The sequence below is a fragment of the Phoca vitulina genome, unplaced genomic scaffold (genome assembly GCF_004348235.1).
Source record: "Phoca vitulina isolate PV1807 unplaced genomic scaffold, GSC_HSeal_1.0 scaffold82, whole genome shotgun sequence".
NCBI classification, from domain to species: domain Eukaryota; kingdom Metazoa; phylum Chordata; class Mammalia; order Carnivora; family Phocidae; genus Phoca; species Phoca vitulina.
The window spans coordinates 5,308,616-5,330,091 of record NW_022589785.1 but is presented as its reverse complement, the minus strand read 5'-3'; the positions used below and the strand labels follow the sequence as shown (position 1 = coordinate 5,330,091).

Below are 21,476 nucleotides of genomic sequence, written 5' to 3'. Positions count from 1 at the left end.
TCACGTCCTTCCTCATTCCAGTATCATCTGCGAAAGACCACTTGAGAGGAGTGAGGGCCACATCCAGTTGGAAGTGTTTCCCATGACTAAACATCAAATAAGATGTTGCAGTCACATTTTTATCCATTTCACACTTAAGACCAAGCTCCCAAGTACCCCTTCTGCAGATGTCTCACTGTACATATACCCATCCTCATTCAGTCCAACCCAAAACAAATTCTGACAATGACACATGAACTGCACATAGCTGGATGGCCTACCAGGTCCTTTATGCAGTTGAATTTACAAGATGACACCAAGTTAAGACAAAGTTCTAGCTTGGATGCCTTCATCTCCCTCCCCTGAATCCTGATCCACTGGCTGCCAAAGCTCGAAGGGGTTTGGGGTAGGGTGCTTGGTCATGGGAAAAGCTGCTATGGTTGGCCCAGCACATGGGTAGAGGGGAAGGTTTCATTTCTTCACAATCTGAATGACATCCTCGTCCTCCAATGTATGATCTTTACCCACTTTTTGAGGATTGTGTTTCACAGACAGACCCCAGACCAGAGCGCTGTATGGAAGGGAAAAAAAAATAGTCAGTGTAAATAATCATCTCACTTCTACCTTAGCTACCAGGGTGCCATCTTTCTGCTTAGATTTAGCATTCCAGCTCTTAAGAACCATAGGCTTGCAACATCGCCCCTCCCCAGTCAAGGACCACATTCAAAGCCCACAGGCATTAGCTTCCCCAGCAGTATGGCACAATGGAGCCTTCACATACAAAGTGGCAAAGACTTCTAAAGTTGTGTGGTTCCTCTTGTTCCAGAGCCAATTTAGGAAGGTCAAAGAGAAAAAACAAACGAGAAATGTGACAAGACTAGTTTAAAATTAAAAGGAGAAAGCATGGGTTTGATATAGAAAAATACTCTGAAATAATTCAGATTAGAAATTGGTTCTTACAATGTCAGTTATAGATTGTTACAGAATACCAGTTTTTATTGGGTCTACTAAAACCACCAGTGCGTACTAATAAATATAGGGCCTCCCTCCTTAGCCATGCAAGGAAAATTCTCTCTCCCTCCCAAGACACCATAACTGGTATGTTCTCCTGATTTTTTTGGAATTTACGAAGGTAATTTTTTTTTTTTTTTTAGGATTTTATTTGAGAGGGAGAAAGTGAGCGAGTGCACAAGAGCAGGGGGAGGGAGAAGCAGACTGAGCCAGCTATTTTTTTTATCTATAGGCCTCCAATACTAAAAATATGTTGTGCTAGTGATGGAAATTGGTGAACAAGACACTGAGACCTGCCTCACAAAGGCTAAGAACTATGTACCAAGGGATAGAAAATGACAGCCACATTGTTATTAATATTGCCTTTGCAACAAAACATCTTTAAAAACCTATGTTCCAGGTGCCTGGGTGGCTCAGTTGATTAAGCGACTGCCTACAGCTCAGGTCATGATCCCAGGGCCCTGGGATTGAGTTCTACATCAGGCTCCCCCTGCTCTGCAGGGAGCCTGCTTCTCCCTCTGCCTCTGCCTGCCATTCCCCCTGCTTGTGCACTCTATCAAATAGATAAATAAAATCTTTTAAAAAAAAATAAAAATAAAAACCTATGTTCCAGGGCACCTGGGTGGCACAGTCAGTTAAGTGCCGACTCTTGGTTTCAGCTCAGGTCGTGATCTCAGGGTCGTGGGACAGAGCCCCACATAGGGCTCCCCACCATTTTGGTACTGTTTGCATTTTTTTCTTACACTTAAGTGCTGCTTTTTATTTTCTTAAAGATTTTATTTATTTGACAGAGACAGACACAGCGAGAGAGGGAACACAAGCATGAGGAGGAGAGGGAGAAGCAGGCTTTCCGCGGAGCAGGAAACCCAGATGCGGGGCTTGATCCCAGGACCCTGGGATCATGACCTGAGCTGAAGGCAGACACTTAACGACTGAGCCACCCAGGCGCCCCCTTTTTTTTTTTTTTTATTATTACAAAGATTATTTATTTATTTGAGAGAAAGCAAGCGAGAGAGAGAACATGAGCAGGGGGAGGGGAGAGAGAGAGCAGACTCCCCACTGAGCAGGGAGCCCGACGCGGGACTTAATCCCAGGACCCTGGGATCATGACCCAAGCCAAAGACACAACTAGAAAACTAGTTTTTAGCAATCCTATTCAATGCTTGCAGTAACATCAGTGCCTCCCATTTTGTTGATGGCAATGTAAACAGGTCCAGCCCTTGTGGAGAGCAATGCAGCAAAACATATCAAAGGCCATATTATCATTAATCCTAGATTAAAGAAATTAAAAGGGAAAGGTCTGTGTGTGAAGACAAGAAAACTACGTAAAATAACAATAAATAGGAAAAATGTGGTTAATAAAAATGATGTGAGTCTTGTAACAGAAAACACATAGTGTATGTGCTGCCGAAGCGAGCACTAACAGAAAACACATAGTAAATGATTAAAGGACATGTGCATGTATTCAAGGACACAAACAGAATGCAACAAGGACAAATGTTACAATTAGTAGGTCTAAAGCTGAATTTTTTTCTATTAAGATGGTTAAAATGCTATTTGTTCCATAATTAAAAAAAAAAGGAAAATAGTGACCAAATAAAATTCTATTTGTTTGATGTCTTTTCTCCAAAATATTTTTCTCCCTTCTCATTTAATTCCCTCATTAACTTACAGTTCTAGAGGCTGAGAACAGTGTTCTGCCACCATGTAAGGCAAGACCTATATAGAAATCTATGAAGTTTGAAAAAGGAAAATAATCTAACTTCACAAGATTCTCCTTCACTGATTCAAGTATATGCCAAAATGTAAAGGTCTGAGGATAGTGGAAATTAGCACCTGCACGTGGAATACAGTTATTTTGGATAAAAGGAATGCGAAGTTTAATAAAGGTCTTTACTCTTTCAGTATTCTTAGGATCAGAAACTTTTTAAGTTTTTATCTTAATTCCAGTTAACAGTGTTATATTAGTTTCAGGTGTACAATATAATGATTCAACATATATCATCCAGTGCTCATCACAAGTGCACTATACTCCTTCATCCCCATCACCTATTTCACCCATCCCCCCAACTATCTCCCCTCTGGTAACCATCAGTTTGTTCTCTATAGTTAAGAATCTGTTTCTTATTTTCTTTTTCCCCCCTTTGCTCGTTTGTTTCTTAAATTCCACATATGAATGAGATCATATGGTATTTGTCTTTCTCTGACTTATTTCACTTAACATTATACTCTCTAGCTCCACCCATGTCATTGCAAATGACAAGATTTCATTCTTTTTTATGGCTGAGTAATATCCTATTGTATGTATATACACCACATATTCTCTATCCATCAACCGATGGACAAAAAATTGTTCTTGATAACTATACTACAGTTATGTGAGCTGATAATGTTAGAATAATGGTAAGGGATATAAGGAAACTCTTTGCACTATTTTTTCAACTTTTCTGTAAGTCTAAAATTAGCTCAGGGGTGCCTGGGTGGCTCAGTTGGTTGAGCATCCGACTCTTGGTTTCGGCTCAGGTCATGGTCTCAGGGTCGTGGGATCAAGCCCTGTGTCAGGCTCCGCACTCAGTAAGGAGTCTGCTTGAGATTCTCTCTCTGCCCCTGACCCCACTCATGTGTGCATGCACGCTCTCGCTCACAAATAAATAAATCTTTAGAAAAATAAAATAAGATAAATAAAATTAGCTCAATTAGCTCAAAATAAGATGTCAGAAATTTTCAGCCTGTACCAGCAATGAAAGTATATGAAGGAGATTTAGGGGCATTTACCCATGCTTAAGGTTTAGAGGGGGTCTCAGTACCCACTGGAGGCCAGTATGATGCTGGCAAGAAGAATTAACATTCGTGTTTGCCAAGAGGAAGACCAATTAACAAGAGAAAATCAGAGCCCTGTGTACTGTCAGCCCACCGACCTGACAAGGCTTTTAGAGCACTTCCTGCTCCAACTTGGCATGGTTTTAGGAAGATACTGCAGAGTTCTAACCAAGCGAACTTTTTAGCAGCCCCCCTGATGCCATTTTCTTTAATGGTAGCCTAAGAATTGCTAGTTAGTGGAATCAGGAGCTCACAGGGAAAAGAAGGCACTACATGCCCATGATACTTACTATTTAAATTCTTTGATAAGATTTTTGTGAATCTTCATGCAGAAATCCTCCACCGTAGTCCTAGAGTAAGGCAGCACCACTGGGGATGTATAATCTGGCAACTGGCCTTTGGGTTTGGTGTAACTAGAACAGAGAGGGAGCAGAGGTTGCCTACTTCTTGGAATGTTTCATGGACTGAATGCAAATCAACCCTCCATCACTCCTGAAAAGATCAGACACAGATAACCTCCAATTAAGGAAGAAAGTGTCCTCAATATGGCCTAGCAGATGACAGAAATTAATTTATTTATATCTCCAAAAAGAGATAAATTATGCACTAAGCTCCAGACGGTATCATTTTAGGATAGTCTGGTTTAATTCCTACAGCAATATGACCCTTTCCACTAAGACTTACATCCTCACTAGTTTCAGATAGTCCCAGATCTTTTCCAAGAGGTCATCAAAATTCCAGCGGTGATGGGCAGAGATGGGTACACAGTGAGGCACCTTATAGATGATATCCAATTCCTCAATGGAGATCTGATCAATCTTATTCAACACATAGATACAAGGGATATAAACTCTATAGAAGTAAAAGAAAAACAGGACATTAGTCTGGAGCTGTTGACAAGAATGTCAGTGTGATTATCAGCATCCCCTGGCCCAGGACCCCAAATCAGAGACTGCAAAACATAAGAGGCAGATCAACCCCTCAACCCCGCCTCCAAAAGGCTTCCTACCAAAATAAGGCAGAATATCCAAAAACTGAACTATGAGTTGAGAAGTAACAAAACTCAGGCCCTAGTCTCAGCCATGCAGCTAATTGAGAGGCATCATAAGGAACAAAAGCTTTGGAATCACACAGACTCAATCTACTCCCAGCTCTGTCACTTCCTAAATCTAAATACCTTGGGCAAGTCTCAGAGTCAATTTTCCCACAAAGTTGTTTTACAAACTGTAAATGTAAATATATTTTTAATAATGTATTTCATGATAATTTTTAAAATAAAAAACATAACATCTAACAATATCACAATCCTAATGTCCATATCAATATGGCAGCTAAGGTTACTATTTATAGCAAGCCACAACTTTTCAGGCTTTAACTGCTCACTTATACAGTGTCTAACTCAAAGAAATGGCCTTTGTTTTCAAATGAGAATCAAATAAATCCATCCAATAAAATAGGAACAAATGAACAGGAAAGCAACTAAACAACATTATGCTCAAATGCCAGGAAAAATTTTAACAGTGGCTTAAATTATTATTTTTTTATTATTATTTTTTAAATTTATTTTTATTTTACTTTTATTATTTAATTTAAAATACTAATATATATATAATTTAAAATACTAATAATATAAATTTTCATGGAATAGGGCTTCAGCTACAAACCTTCAGGTTACACTTGGAGAGAACAGATACAGCCCAGCTATATGATATATGATATATGATATGATAGCCTATAGGATTTCTCAGATGGATTAATTCTGAGAGAGCAGATTGGGAACTACTTTCTTCCACCATCATATGACACAGCTTAGGAAATGGCCTAGTTGAATTTGACTAACATAATCAAATTTCAGAGCAAAGAAGAATGTTAGAAATCAAAACCAACCCTTCAATTTACCGCTAACAAAACCAAGGCCCACTACTATTTGAGATAGTAGCACAGCCAGTTAGAATCTATGTCTTCCAGATTCATAATCCAATACTGTTTCCACTATAAGGCTTCAAATTCAAACTCGGGCACCAGACTGTACACTTAGTCATACCTGTTTCCTTCTACCACGTCGATGAGGTCATCCGCTGTGGCATCACTACGCAGTGTCACATCAGCATTGTGAATTTTGTATTCAGCCAGAATGCTCTTCACAGTTTCAGCATCCAGCTCACTCTGAGGGCACTGAATGTGCACAGAAGACAATAATTGGTCACAGAGCAAAAAAAATCTCCCAAAAGTATCTATCGTTATACCTGGATAATCCTAAGGTACAAATTCATTTCTAAAATCTGTTATTCTGGATGAGAAGAATTGACTTTTATTAGAAAATACTTAAAAACTAATAATTTGGGTGCCTGGGTGGCTCAGTTGGTTAAGTGACTGCCCTCGGCTCAGGTCATGTTCCCGGAGTCTCGGGATCGAGTCCCGCATCGGGCTCCCTGCTCAGTGGGGAGTCTGCTTCTCCCTCTCACCCCCCCCCCCCCCCCATGCTCTCTCTCTCAAATAAATAAATAAATCCTAAATAATAATAATAATAATAATAATCTTTCCAAACTCAGATGAAGGTGCTGTGGACTGAATCACTCCCACCCAAATTCATATGTTTATACTCCTAACCCCAGTATCTCAGAATGTGACTGTTATGGTTAAAGATAGGGTCTTGAAAGAGGTAAGTAACTACGTTAAAATGAGGTCATATGGATGAACCCTAATTCAATGTGACTGACATCATTAGAAGAAAGGGAGACTAGGAAACAGACACACAGAGGGAAGACCATGTGAAGACACAGGGAGAAGACAGCCATCTACAAACCCAAGTAGAGGCCTCAGAAGAAACCAACCCTGATCTCAGATATCTAGTGCCTCCAGAATTAAGACAAAATAAACTTCTGTTGTTTAAGCGACCCAATCTATGATACTTTATTATGGCAGCCTTAGCAAACAAATACTAAATGTTCAAATTCAAACATTATGACAGGATAATGAGAAAGATCTTCTGGGCAGGACAGCTTAACTCTGTGTTAGTCATATCATCTGGACCTCTAGAATGTTAAATGTTGTAGGAAATTCTCAGTCCTCAATTCTATTACTTAGAAGCAAGCAGAACTGGACAGAGTTGATCACTCCTCCAACCTGAAAGTTTCTTTACTTGGCTTCCAAGATTCCAAACTCTCCCAGTTTTCCTCCTTCTTCTGTCTAAAAAAGTCTTATTTGCTGATTCTTCCCATCTCCCAACCTATAATCACTGGAGGGGGGCTATAAGGCTCAATCCTTGAACCTCTTTTCTATTTATACTCATTTCCTAGTTATCTCAGCTAAGTTCATGGCTCTAGAGTTGCTATCCACCAAATTTACATCTCCAGCCTAGATAATTCCTCATGTCTATTTGATGGTAATACTTGGGTGTCTAGCATCTCAAACTGAATATCCTAATCTTCCCCTCCCCTCCAATCCTATTCTATTCAAAGTCTTAACATTTTAGTATTGAGAGTCTATTGTTCTAGCTCAGGAAAAAACCTTATAGTCATCTCTCTCACAAACCACATCCAATCTAGGTGTAATTCCTACCAGCTACTTTCAAAATCTTTTGATAATCAACCACTTCTCATCTCCACCACTGTTACAACTCTGGCCTGAGAAACATCACTTTGTGACTGGATTATTGCAATAACCTCTTAAATGGCTTCTTTGCTTCCATTTCTTATATTGTTTTTTTTTTTAAGATTTTATTTATTTATTCATGAGAGACAGAGACAGAGAGAGAGAGGCAGAGGGAGAAGCAGGCTCCCAAGGAGCAGGGAGCCCAATGCGGGACTCGATCCCAGGACCCTGAGATCATGACCTGAGCCGAAGGCAGACACTTAACCATCTGAGCCACCCAGGCGCCCCCATTTCTTATATTCTTAACCCAATCCAATCTATTCTCAACAAATAGCTAGACTGATTCCACCAAAACCTAAATCAAATCATGTTCACTCCATAGACGGGAACCCAACCAATAGTTATCCAACTCCTGCAAAGTAAAAGTACATATGCTATGACTTCATCTCTTACCACCCTCCTACTTGCTCACTCTGCTGTTCCTCAAATATGCAAAGGCATGCTCTACCTCAGGGCTTTGCACTTGGATATTCCCTCTATATGGAATGCTCTTCCCCAGGATATCCCTTTTGTTCACTCCTTCACGTCACCTCAGTGAAGACTTCTCTAATCAACTCTCCCACCAACACTTCCCATCCCTTTTCTCAGTTTATTTTTGTCCTTAGATTTATCATCGTCTAATATACTGTATTAACTCATTAATTTTGTTTACTACGTTTACACATAGAATGTAAGGAAAGAGATTTTTGCCTATTTTGCTCTCTCTTCCAACTTACCCCCCTGCCCAATAAGAGCCTAAAACAATGCCTTGCTCATGGTAAGCGCTCTATATATCTGTGCTGAATGAATGAAAACACAAGATATTAGCAGCCATCTACTTCATGTAAGCATTAAAACTGGTCTATACTCGGGGCGCCTGGGTGGCTCAGTCGTTAAGCATCTGCCTTCGGCTCAGGTCATGATCCTGGGATCGAGCCCCGTGTCAGGCTCCCTGCTCTGTAGGAGGCCTGCTTCTCCTTCTCCCACTCCCCCTGCTTGTGTTCCTTCTCTCGCTGTGTCTCTGTCAAATAAATAAAAATCTTAAAAAAAAAAAAAAAAAACTGGTCTATACTCCCATACCACATCAAATAAATAACCCAAAAGAAGAAATGAAGTTAAGTCTGAGATTGATTCTTGTCCTACTCTGAAAGTCATTACAAGGTCATTGTGTTACCTCTGTAATGCTGGCAGAAGCCAGGTAATTTCCAAAGGTCAACATCCCTGTGCCTCAATCCACTCTCGACCCCAGTCCCTTCAGCAGCCTGCCTCATATCACCTTCACTTACAGTGGCCGTGAGATTAATGCCTCCTTTATCCTTCTTCTTAAAGCCAATGTTGGGGGGTTTGCTGTTCAAGCGAATGCCAAAGCCTTCCAGCTCATTTTCAATTATCTTTTTGTGTCCCAAGGGTTTCAGGACATCCAGAACAATCAGGATCAAGTTACATGTTCGGGCCACTGAAGAATGGAAAAAAATAATTTATATCCAAGCAAAACTCACTAAAGACTTAACTAAGCCAAATACTCAAAAGCTGGGGTGGGGGGCAATGGAGTTCCATTAAGACAAAGGATTTTTTTTATAAATACACAGACACACATGAAGTTCTTAAGGTTACCAAATTCTATGCCAGAAGTCAATTTGCAATGTGTGCCTGGTTTTCCACTGGTACATCTAGATGTGTTAACTTCTAGATACACTAGCAGAAAAACAAGTCAGAATAAAGATAAGAACCAAGGAATAACCTAAATCCCAGAAAAAGTTTAGAAAGATTTAAAACAGTAAGATTCTAAAACCGTAAGACTAGTCTTATGTCTACTTGGCATATTTTTAGTCAACTTTATTATCAGCGTAATTATACATATACACACGTATATATTACATATGTATTACATATATATTATCAGTGTAATTTACAAAAAACAAATTCTGTCCATGTTAAGCATATGGTTTAATGACAAATGTATATACCTGTGTAACCACCACAGGCAAGCAAGAGAGAGAACATTTCCATCACCTCTGAAATCAATCTTCCCCTTGATTCCCATCCAACCACTGATCTGCTTTCTGTCACCATAGGTTTGCATTTTTAAAAATTTCATATAAATGGAGTTATATGGTCTTGTGTGCCTGGCTCTCTTAATTTAGCATAATGTTTCTGATATTCATCCATGAGTAACTCCTAATACATAATTCTATAAATAGCTAAATTAATAATTCAATATAAGAGTAGACTAAAAATACTTTCAGACATGAAAAAACAATTTACCTATCATTCATCCTTTTTCGGGAAGTTTACTAAAGACTGTGCTTCAGCAAAACATGAAAGTGACCCCAAAAAAGACACTGACTCCAGGAAACAGGGGATCCCACACAAAAACACAGAAGAAAGTCTCAGGCTGATAGCCATGCAAAAAGTCTATAGCTGCACTGTCCAATACAGACTCCACTAGCCACCTGGGGCTATTTAAACTAATTAAAATGAAATAAAATTTGAAATTCAGTTCCTCAATTACACTAGGCTCATTTAAAGCACTCAATAACCACACACGCCTAGGGGCTACAATACTGGAGAGCACAAATTCAGACCACTTCCTCTACTGGACAGTGCTGATCTAGAAAGCAACCAATCCAGATTAAAGCAAGAAGACAGGGTACACGAGGGTACTGTCAGGGTTGTGGGGAAAGAACGAAATCACTAAGACTGTATTTGGAGCTATATTTAACTATACAGAAGAATACTGACTGATAGGCATTTGATCTGTTAGAACATCTGAAAATTAGCAAACACAGAAAAGTAAATAAAACAAAACAAAAAAAGAAACATTAACTCCATGAAAAACAAATTTCAAAAAGACTTCAAGAGAAAAGAATTAGCATTGAACAAAAGTTACATATTCGTTACATAATAATGTAAACTATGACTGATAAGTTAACTAAAAACTGTGATATAATTTATTTTAAAGAAAGGAGAGGGCAGCACCTAGCTGGCTCAGTCAGTGGAGCATGTGACTCTTGATCTAGGGGTTATAAGTTGGAGCCCCATGTTGGGTGTAGAGATTACTTAAAAATAAAATAAAGGGCGCCTGGGTGGCTCAGTCGTTAAGTGTCTGCCTTCGGCTCAGGTCATGATCCCAGGGTCCTGGGATCGAGTCCCACGTCGGGCTCCCTGCTCGGCAAGAAGCCTGCTTCTCCCTCTCCCATTCCCCCTGCTTGTGTTCCTGCTCTCGCTCTCTCTCTGTCAAATAAATAAATAAAAATCTTTAAAAATAAAATAAAATAAAATAAAATAAAATAAAATAAAAAAAAAAAAGAATGAAGGTGTAGAGTGTAAGAGAGCTAATTCTCCACCATAACATGAAATCAATAGATGATATCTAAAATTAATTAATCGTGAAATAGCAATATAAGCATAATATTTGAAAATATGAAGGTAAGTAACAGAAGAAACAGTTGAAGAGTTGATAACAGTTGCCAATGGGGAATGACAGTGGAGGTGAGGAAAGGTGGGGAAGCAGATTGTTGCAATTTATGATGAGCCTTTTATAATATTTTACTTCAAGTAAAAGAAGAAAAGAAGGAAAGGCATGGGTGGGAGTCAGGAAACCCAAGTTCTAGTTCTGAATCGGCCACAACCAGTGCAACAATGGACTGAAGCACTTCACTTCTCCCGTCCTTAGTGTTTCTCCTCAAATGGAGATCTGGACTGTTACTCTCTGAGGTCCCTTCAAGTTCTGACATTCTACTCCAGTAAGAAGTCAGATAAGGGCTGCCTGGGTGGCTCAGATGGTTAAGCGTCTGCCTTCAGCTCAGGTCATGATCCCAGGGTCCTGGGATCGAGCCCCACATCGGGCTCCTGGCTCAGCAAGGAGCCTGCTTCTCCCTCTCCCTCTGCCTCTCTCCCTGCTCATGCTTTCTCTCTCTCTCTGTATCTCTGTGTCTCAAATGAATAAATAAAATCTTTAAAAAAAAAAAAAAAAAAAAAGTCAGATAAAACTACGCCCTTCACTGTGTTAAAATCTCTTAAGTCCAACAGTCCCCAACTAAAGGAATAGTGCCCAATAAAGGGATGATATCCCAGGATGGTGGCCCTGGACCACTCACCTGCAATGACTTGACGGCCTCTACCTTTCCCATCCTTGGCACCCTCAATGATACCTGGAAGATCCAGGAGCTGCAAGATTAAGGATAGGGTAAAGGCGAGAAGGGAAAAAGAAGTCATAAATCTGAACCGATCAAACAGAATGATTTATTTTTCAAGTATCCAAAGTATAAAAGATCCAAATCCAACCTTCCTTATAAGTTGAGTGTACATAACTTTTACTATGTTTTTTTTTAAGATTTTATTTATTTGACAGACAGAGACACAGGGAGAAAAGGAACACAAGCAGGGGGGAGTGGGAGAGGGAGAAGCAGGCTTCCCGCTGAGCAGGGAGCCCAATGCAGGGCTCAATCTCAGGACCCTGGGATCATGACCCAAGCTGAAGGCAGACGCTTAACAACTGAGCCACCCAGGCGCCCCTTACTATGCATTTAAATGTCAGTTTTTTATATACTTTTTAAAATGCAAGTTTTTTTTTTTAATATACTTTACCTAGTTTAAAATGCCTAACAGCCCTGAGATAAGGATATTAGCTGAGGTTCACAGAGGTTAAGTGATTTGCCCAAAATCACAATCCTAATAAATCAAATAAGATTATGGCTCACATTTTGAGGGCCAAATCCATTATTCTACATTAATATCTTCTAGGGGCGCCTGGGTGGCTCAGTCGGTTAAGTGTCTGATGCTTGATTTTGGCTCAGGTCATGATCTCAGGGTTGTGAGATCAAACCCCACGCATGGAGCCTACTTAAGATTGTTTCTCTCCCTCTGCTCCCCACCACCTCTCTAAAGTAAATAAGTAAATAATGTATATATAATACATATATATTTTTATATATAATATTAGAACATACATATTATCTTCTAATATTCCTTCTTTTCAGAAGGTTGAGCCTCCACATCAATTCCTTACTGTAGATAATAGTTGAATCTTGATATTCACGTGATACATACTGAGAGCTTTGCAAATCCTCCAAATACCCCAATTCACAAAAATTTCTCCAGTCATTCTTAATTAGGCGAGCACATAATAATCACCTGTAAAACCATCAAAAATGCAGATATCCAAGCCCCATCCTTACAAATTCTAATTTAGAAGGGCAAAGGAGGGTTCAGATATTGATCTATATACTTCAAAAGATTCCACGGGTGACTCTGATGTGTGTCCCTAATTGAAAATGACTGCTTAATTGCCCAGAAAATGCAGTAAAGGGAAAAACTTCACAGAATTCATAGTGTATGTACATAACAATGAGAACATAAAAACCAACTTTTGCACACAAATCAAATGCACATCTCAGCAAAATTACAAACTATTAGTTATACCTTAAAGAGTCCACTGAAAACAGTTAAGAGCATATATAAAATCTGAAAATATCAAGGGTCCTCTGTATGGCCAATATTGAATTATCCACATGAACGGACCAGAACCAGAGTGGCAGCTTATCAAAACATCATTTAAAACCAGTCTTTGCTATAAGCCTATCTGACATTATAAAAATATACTTTACATTAAATAAACCACAATGGGGGCACCTGGCTAGCTCAGTTGGAAGACTCTTGATCTCTGAGTCTTGATGAGCCCCACAATGGATGTAGATTACTTACAATGAATAAATTTTAAAAATAACTAAATAAACCAAAATGAAGAAACTAATTCAGGAGGTGCTTAGACAGTTCAACTTTTCCTTTCAAGAGCCTACTCAAAGTTCCTCCCTATTCTTCACTAAATAAATGTTACATCCTCTAAGACTAATACAACACACCCAACTGAGCTACCCTTTTATAATTTATGTTGAATACATCAGACCTGACTTGGAAACACTAGTTATACTGATTTACAAGGCTACATGGGAAATAATGAGCACACCAGATCTTGATTTCTAAACACCATTTTCCAATAAAAGAAACTAGAGCTCCTTCAGAAGTGGTTGATTTCAGGCCTGGAGCAGGGAAAAATCTAAGATTAGCATGGAACATCATGTCATGCCAAAAAAGAAAGTATTCATAAAAAGATGGGGGCTTATGGAAAGTACACAGGAGCCAACCTGAAGGAGTTCCTAATTATCAAAGCTGGAACAAAACGAGTAACAAAATAATGGTAGTACTGGATTATAACCCATAAAATAAAATAAATATCCACAAGCCCACATTGATACATATTACTGAGTAAATGAGAGAAGGAACAGCTCTTCCAATTAGCAGAATTCTAATTAATAACATGTAGTAAGAAAGAGAAAAATAAAGATTCGGCATTAGGCAAGAAGCAGAGTAATAACTGCTGCAGAGAGGATCCAGATGGATGCTAAAATGAGTGGGCAAGTTTGAGAGAGAGGATTTGTATCTTCTCAAAATACCTCTTCCAAGATATTTAACTACAAAAAAAAGATAATAATTTTTTTAAAAAGAAAGATAATAGCTTTACAGTAGAGAAATCCTGCAGATACCACCAAACTGATGGGACGTCAACATCACCAATTAAGACATATAACATCATGAATCCTGTAAGATGCACTGAGAAGGACACACCATCATTTCATTGTATTCTAGACAAAATACTTAATACCTCAGTCTAATTATGAGAAAACACCTGACAAACCCAAACTAAGGGACATTCTACAAAATAACTAATCAATACTCATTAAGTGTCAAGGTCTTAAAGGACAGGACTGAGAAACTATTACAGATGGCAGGAGAATAAGGAAGAATAACTAAACGCAACACAGGATGATCTCCAATAAATTCTTGGAAAAGGATGCTGGTGGGAAAATTGGTAATATTTGAATAAGATCTGTAGTCTAGGGACTACTGCATCAATGTTAATCTATTCCTGATAATTCTGTGATTATGTAGGATGTTCACATAAGGGGCAGCAACATGAATGATACAAGAGAACCTCAAAATAATTATGTTGAATGAAAGAAGCCACCCAAAAGAAAGTACATTTATATTTACACATGGTCTTATTTATATAAAACTCAAAATATAAACTAATCTGTACTGATAAAATGTAGATAAGTAATTGCTTGGAGATGAAGGGGACCAGGAGGGAAGGGGCATGCAGAAACTTTTGGGGATGCTGCGTTCATGATCTTGATTGTGGTAATGTTTTCACCAGCATATAACTATGTCAAAACTTAGCAAACTGTATACTTTTCTGCAGTTTATTGTATGTGAATTATACCTCAATAAACACGTTTGAAAAAACAAAAAGTTCATCCATCAGTTGTGCCTAGAAATTAAGTCTAGAGTCTACTTCTTCAACTCTCCCGAAGATTCTACAATCTATTTCTAACACTTAGTAAATCCAAGTCTGCTAAAAAATATATTACTTATGCTAAAAATATATATATATATACACACACACATATATTACATCAGCAAAAGGCTTTAATGTATATTGAGCCTAGCTAATGTTCTCAAGAACTCAAAAAGGAAAATCCATCTGGATAATCTAAAACTCTTAAACCTAGAATATGGCTTTAAAAGACTGTCTGAAAGAGAGAATATTACACTAAGAGAAAAGAGCACAGGCTTTCTAACTATCTCAACTGAAAACAAGGAAATTTATTGAAGCCCCTACAAAAGTAAAAAAACCTAAATTTAACTTTTCTTGACAGGGAAATATTTTTAAGGTTACATCAAACTATTTAAATGTGGCAACTAAATTTCAGACAATATCAAGGTGTTATGGCTGTAGACATAGCAACTAAATTTCATTCAATAAAATAACCTATGCTTTACATATCTGAATTTCATATTACAACCAAGAGATAAGAAAAGAACATATATATTTTTTTAAATCATGAAACTGTAGGATTTTAAGAATTCAACGTTAAACTAACACAAACCCAAATGCCTTTAGAGGTTAAAGCAGTTAAATGTGCAAGTCAATTATTTATATAGGACAAGAGGAATCCCAGGGACCCTAGAAAGTTAAAATAAGCCCCATAATTTTTAAAACTGAACATCCATTCTGCAGGCTAATCTCTGCCTATGTGATAAGTGGTGGTTCTAGTCACTACTTAAAACACCTCCAGGGCGCCTGGGTGGCTCAGTTGGTTAAGCGACTGCCTTCGGCTCAGGTCATGATCCTGGAGTCCCGGGATCGAGTCCCGCATCGGGCTCCCTGCTCAGCAGGGAGTCTGCTTCTCCCTCTCCCGCTCCCCCCTCTTGTGCTCTCTCTCTCTCTCTCACTCTCTCTCTCAAATAAATAAATAAAATCTTTAAAAAAAAAAAAAAAAAAAAAAACACCTCCAGACACAGTTATTACCTCAAGAGGTACCATTCCATTTTCAGGCACCTTTACTGTTAAAACCATCATCCTTCCTAACAAAAAACCAGAAATCTCCCTCCTTATAATTCTTTTTTTTTTTTTTTTTTAAAGATTTTTTATTTATTTATTTGAGAGAGAGAGAATGAGAGAGAGCAAGCACATGAGAGGGGGGAGGGTCAGAGGGAGAAGCAGACTCCCTGCCGAGCAGGGAGCCCGATGCGGGACTCGATCCTGGGACTCCAGGATCATGACCTGAGCCGAAGGCAGTCGCTTAACCAACTGAGCCACCCAGGCGCCCCCCTCCTTATAATTCTTATTAAATGGTTCTAATTCTGTATACCTCTCCCTCCATGTCACAGATAATGAGTACTCTGCCACAAAACAGCAATTTAAAAAACATTCAAGGGGGGGCGCCTAGCTCAGTCATTAAGCGTCTGCCTTCAGCTCAGGTCATGGTCCCGGGGTCCTGGGATAGAGCCCCACATCGAGCCCCACATCGAGCCCCACATCGGGCTCTCTGCTCAGCGGGAAGCCTGCTTCTCCCTCTCCCACTCCCCCTGCTTGTGTTCCCTCTCTCGCTGTGTCTCTGTCAAATAAATAAATAAAATCTTTAAAAAATAATAATAAAATAAAAATAAATAAAAAACATTCAAGGTTAGTCATTTTCATCCTGTTATGTACATCTTAACTTGGTTTCTAGAGAAAGTCAGGGGGCGGGGGGGAAGGAGAGTGCACAGGCAGAAAAGAAAACATCATGCAAGAAAGGGGGGAAAAAAACCTAACAGGTCAGGAGACACAAATGAATGCTTTGTAGGAAAGACAAGGAAAGAGAGGGTTAAATAGTTCTTTATTCTGATATACTCAAAAGCTCTGAAAGAGGTGTCAAGAACATCTCATCAGGGAAGAAGTTATTCTCTGAGCTGCCAAAACTGTGATTATCACCAAGACTCTAAAACCAGATGGCATCAAGCAGTGGTCCAGATATGCTCAAGCACCCTCATTCTTGTTACATACATTTGGACATGGAATCCCTGAAAGGTCCATGTCCCAACACAGTCTCTGCATGGGCAGGGAAAAAAGCCATTGAAAATACCACCAGGACACTGGTCCCTTCCTACTTCAGATTAATAAAGAAGCACAAATGCACATCACAACTCACTGTGTAGCTCAGGAGGGAAAACAAATGCTTTTACCAACAATTTCCAAAAAACGAGCCAAGGTACTCTGGGGCACCACACAGAACTTAAGGGTACCATGGGCTATTCTAAGTTTTCAAGAGAAACAACAATTCTTGATATATGTCAGACAATAAAGGAACTACTAGCTCCACAGAGCTCTCAATTTCAACATTACATCCTACTACATTGCTTTCAATTACGTCATATCCAAAACTTTGAGAAGTTAGACTTTTTCATCAGTTGCTATAATAAAAAAGCACCACACAAAAATCAATGTAGAAAAGGAAACAAATGTGGTTGTATCCAATCTGATTCCAAAGTTTGAGAAGTTATGTGGTACCCAACAGTGCACACATCCCACTGGTAAATAAATAACTGTGGCGGTAAGGACATAAATACTTAAGTTGTTTGGACCTAACAAACGGAACCATTACGTATTTCTTTTGGCCTGGGGCGCGATAAAAAAAAATTCCTGGGACAAGAAAAGGTGTCAGGAAATAACTACTGAGACACTAAGGGTGCTGTGAGCCAAGAAAGCCTGGGAACCTCCAGCCTAGATTCAAATGTCATAGAATTCAGAATCTTGCCTTCTTAGCTGTGCAGCCAATAAGAATATGACCCATTAAAGCTTACATTTACATACACTTTCTTTCATACCCAAAGGGACTCTTCATTTGGTAGCCCTAAATCCATCACCTATCTAAGAAAAACTTCTCAGGACACCAACTTCATTAGGCCTCACAGACAAGAATTATCTTCTAAAAAGGATCTCACCAAAGAATACAAAAATAAAAAAGGATCTTACGTTATTTCTTTATTAGAAAGTTTCTGATGGTTCCTAGCTACATATAAGATAAAAATCAACTTCCTTAGCAGGCACACAAGGCCATTCATAATTCAGCCCCAACCTACTTTTCCAGATTCAGTTTCTACCACTCCTGCCCCACGCCTCAGCTTGCACCACAGCAAGCTATTTACCATTATGGCTGCCTGAAATTGCCCTTCACCTTCTCTGGCTGATGAAATTCTACCTGAATTTCAAGACCCACCTGCACTGTCATTTTCTACATGAAGCTTTTTTAGTCTTACCAGACCTTCCCCCAATATCCTCAGGTGAAAAAGTAGTCCCTTCTTTCTCTGTGTTTTCACAAACACTATCCCACTGTGTTATGTACCGTTCTATCTTCCTTGCTAAACAGGAAGGGCCTAGTAGATCAAAGATCAGGTCTAACATACAGAGAGCTTCTTAAATGAATGAAAGAATGGATTTCTTCCCATCTGTGGCCTACCGGCCTGACTCACCTGGATCTTGGCACCTTTGTATCTGATGACACCAGGCACAGTGGTCAGAGTAGTGAACTCATAGGCTGCCACCTCAGAATATACCCCTGCCAGGTTACTAAGCAGTGTTGACTTCCCCACTGATGGAAAACCCACAAACCCAATTCGAGCATCACCTGTCTTGGCCACATCAAAACCTAAAACATCAATAAATATCAAAAAGAAGAGGAAAGTTATCTCTTAAAGTGTTGAGATTCATGAAATTCCTTTCACATTCTGGTAGCCTATCTATCTAGGACATATTTCTCCAACTTCTCCAACTTTCTCTCCAGAACTTAAGCAAACAAAATAGCAATTAACATTGTTTATTTATTTTTAGATTTTATCTATTTATTTGAGACAGAGAGAGAGCACAACCAGGGGGGAGGAGGAGAGGGAGAAGCAGACTCCACGCCAAGCAGGGAGCCGAAGGCAGATGCTTAACTGACTAAACCACCCAGGTGCCCCTAACATTGTTTAATGGAATATTTATTTAGAAACTTTATTCCTCTACCACTTACACTATTATACACCTTTCTGGTACCCATAGTATTCAACACTCAAAGATTATATAATAATTGATCTAAAAATGGGTGGGGCGCCTGGGTGGCTCAGTTAAGCTGCCAGCCAACTCTTGATTTTGGTTCAGGTCATGATCTCAGGGTTAAGAGATCAAGCCCAACGCTGAGCTCTGCGCTCAGGACAGTCTGCTTATCCTTGCCCCCTCCCCCCGCCCCCATTTGTGTGTTTGTGTCTGTGTGTGTGTGCTCTCTTTCTCTCAAATAAATAAAATCTTTTAAAAATGGGTTTCTTCATATGTGGAATATAAGAAACAAAAGCAAAAAGAGAGAAACAAAAAATGAGACTCTTAAACATAGAGAACAGATGGCCACTAGAAGGAAGGTGGGGGGATGGGTGAAAAAGGTGAAGGGGATTAAGAGCCCATGTATTGTGATGAGCACTGAGTAAGTATTGTTGAATCACTATATCGTACACCTGAAACTAATATAAGTTTGTTAATGTTACTAGAATTAAAAACAAATTTAAAGTAAAAAAATAAGTTTTTAAAAAATAAAATAAAGTAAAAATGGGTTTCTTTTTTGTCTTACAAACTTTAGAAACTATGTGACTGACTGGATTTCTTTCTTTCTTTTTTTTTTTATGGCTGCAAACAACTTCAAAGCCAAATTCGTGGCCCTCCTCTAGGAAGTATAGACTTTATGACATTATTTTTGGTCCTAACCTTATCTCTCTTGGGTTCAAATTATCCTTCATACCTTCACTCCCCTTTGCATCAATTTCCTTACTTATTTTTTACCTTGTTGATGTATGTATTTACATATTCCTGTAAGCCAATGAAAACCTATTTTGAATCAATATTAGGATATACACAGGGGTGCCTGGCTGGCTCAGTTGGAAGAGGATGCAACTCTTGATCTCAAGATCTTGAGTTCGGGACACACGTTGGGTGTAGAGATTATTTTAAAAAATAAACTTAAAAAAATACAGGATATACATAAAACTCTAGTTTATCACTTAGACAACATTCATTTGCCTTTGAAACCAGCAGAATAAACACAACTCATGAATTAAGGATTAGAAAATACAAACCTACTATCATAGAAATTTTAAAATTACTTTTAAACCATATACCTATATTATTTCGACAGAAATTACACCAAAAAAAAAAAAAAACCCAATATTGAAGAAAAACACAAACCTTCTCCTGGCCCACCACCACCACCACCTTTTGGGGTAATGAGCTCTCTACGAAGCTTAGCAAGGCGAGCCTTAAGCAGCCCTAAGTGGTGTGCTGTGGCCTTGTTCTTTTGAGTCCGAGCCATCTGTAAGAGAGGAATCACAGCCATAAATGAGAAGCAGTTCCTACAAGGTAAAATATCCAGAATGAACGCTCCCCCATCTGGGAATGATTTTCTTCTAGATCCTACCTGATGTCAATATGTCCATTTTAGTCAGACTTAAAAAAGAGTGAAAAGTCATTCTCTTTATTACCCAGCCCATTCCCCTCATTACAGAGCAAACAACTGAGGCCCAAAGAGAAGAGACATGACCAAGGTCACTGCAATTGGCACCCACAGATCAGACTAAAACTCAACTGCGGAGTCCTTTTCTACTGCTTGAACCTGGTATGCACCATCTGAAATAAGGTCACCACTTTCCGGATTTTAAAGAGCTCTGAGCACTTCAGACAATAGAATCACACAGTAATTCAGGTGGAATCAATAGCTACTGCAGATGTTATCCCACATCCATTCCTGGGAGCAATACTCTGGGAAACGCGGTCTTCAAAGTAGAGATTGGGGAGAGGAGGATGGGTTTTGGGAGATGATGAAAGATACTGAAGTGCGTGAGCGGATCAGGGCTGGAGCAGCCGGGCGGAGAGGACTGTGTTGCTCACAGAAAAGGAAGACTGAGAGGATCGATGTTCGGACAGGAGCCGGACACGGAACGGGATACCGACCAAGGAGCAGGGGTGTGGAACGCGGGCCCCGGCTGAGGGGAGTCGAGGGGCTCCAGCAGAGGCTGAGGGGAGTCGGGGAACGCAGGACCGGGAAGAGGGGAGTCGGGGGACCCGGGCCGGAACTAAGCGGAGTCGGGGGACTCGGGGCCCGGATGAGGGGAGTCGGAGAACGCTGGGCCGGTCCTGACGCGGCTAAAGGGAGTATAGGCAAGAGCAACGCTACCTAAAAAGGAACACTCCGAGGGAGAGTGAAGCGCCAGCTGTGCCTATTACCTCGGCTTCGATCTCCGCAATCTTGGCTAAGGTGCTGCTCATGGTGGCGAGTCACGGGGCGTTGGGGGGAGAGCGTAGCAGCCTCCGCACAGACTACTTCCCCTCACACAACCGCGGGGGTACCTGCCAAGGCCACCAGGCGCTACTGCAACGCGCAAGCGCGGTACTTCCTACTTCTCGCGAGAGAGTTCCGCTCGAGGCTCTCCGCGAGATGTACAGTTTGGAGTGGTCTCCTCCCCCTCAACCAACCCCGCCCCGTCCCGCGAGCCAGCGCGGTGTCATAGAGCCCGCGGGAGTGGGGGCCAGAGAGGCCGCCCGGGTCTGTGCCTCCCCGAGCGCGCGGAGGGTCGCGCGCCGCTCGGCCCCGCCTCGCCGGACCTGCGCCCACGCACTGTTCCGCGCCCGA

General features: G+C 40.1%; 1 protein-coding gene across 3 annotated transcripts; it reads right to left on the bottom strand.

Annotated features, from left to right (window-relative positions):
• Positions 1-67: 67 nt before the first annotated feature.
• On the bottom strand, positions 68-21,246 carry DRG1 (developmentally regulated GTP binding protein 1). Of its 3 annotated transcripts, none has more exons than XM_032395068.1 (9): positions 21,071-21,242; positions 20,036-20,159; positions 18,298-18,473; positions 11,544-11,613; positions 8,730-8,899; positions 5,855-5,985; positions 4,495-4,662; positions 4,101-4,223; positions 68-550 (listed from the first exon to the last, which is right to left on the bottom strand). In XM_032395068.1, exons 1-9 carry the CDS (start codon positions 21,110-21,112, stop codon positions 451-453), a joined length of 1,104 nt encoding a protein of 367 aa, XP_032250959.1. In that variant the 5' UTR covers positions 21,113-21,242; the 3' UTR covers positions 68-450. The 3 variants fall into 3 exon arrangements, with proteins under 3 accessions (XP_032250959.1, XP_032250960.1, XP_032250961.1); XM_032395069.1 differs by having other exon boundaries at positions 21,021-21,108; XM_032395070.1 differs by lacking the exon at positions 68-550 and having other exon boundaries at positions 4,213-4,302; positions 21,071-21,246.
• Positions 21,247-21,476: the final 230 nt, after the last annotated feature.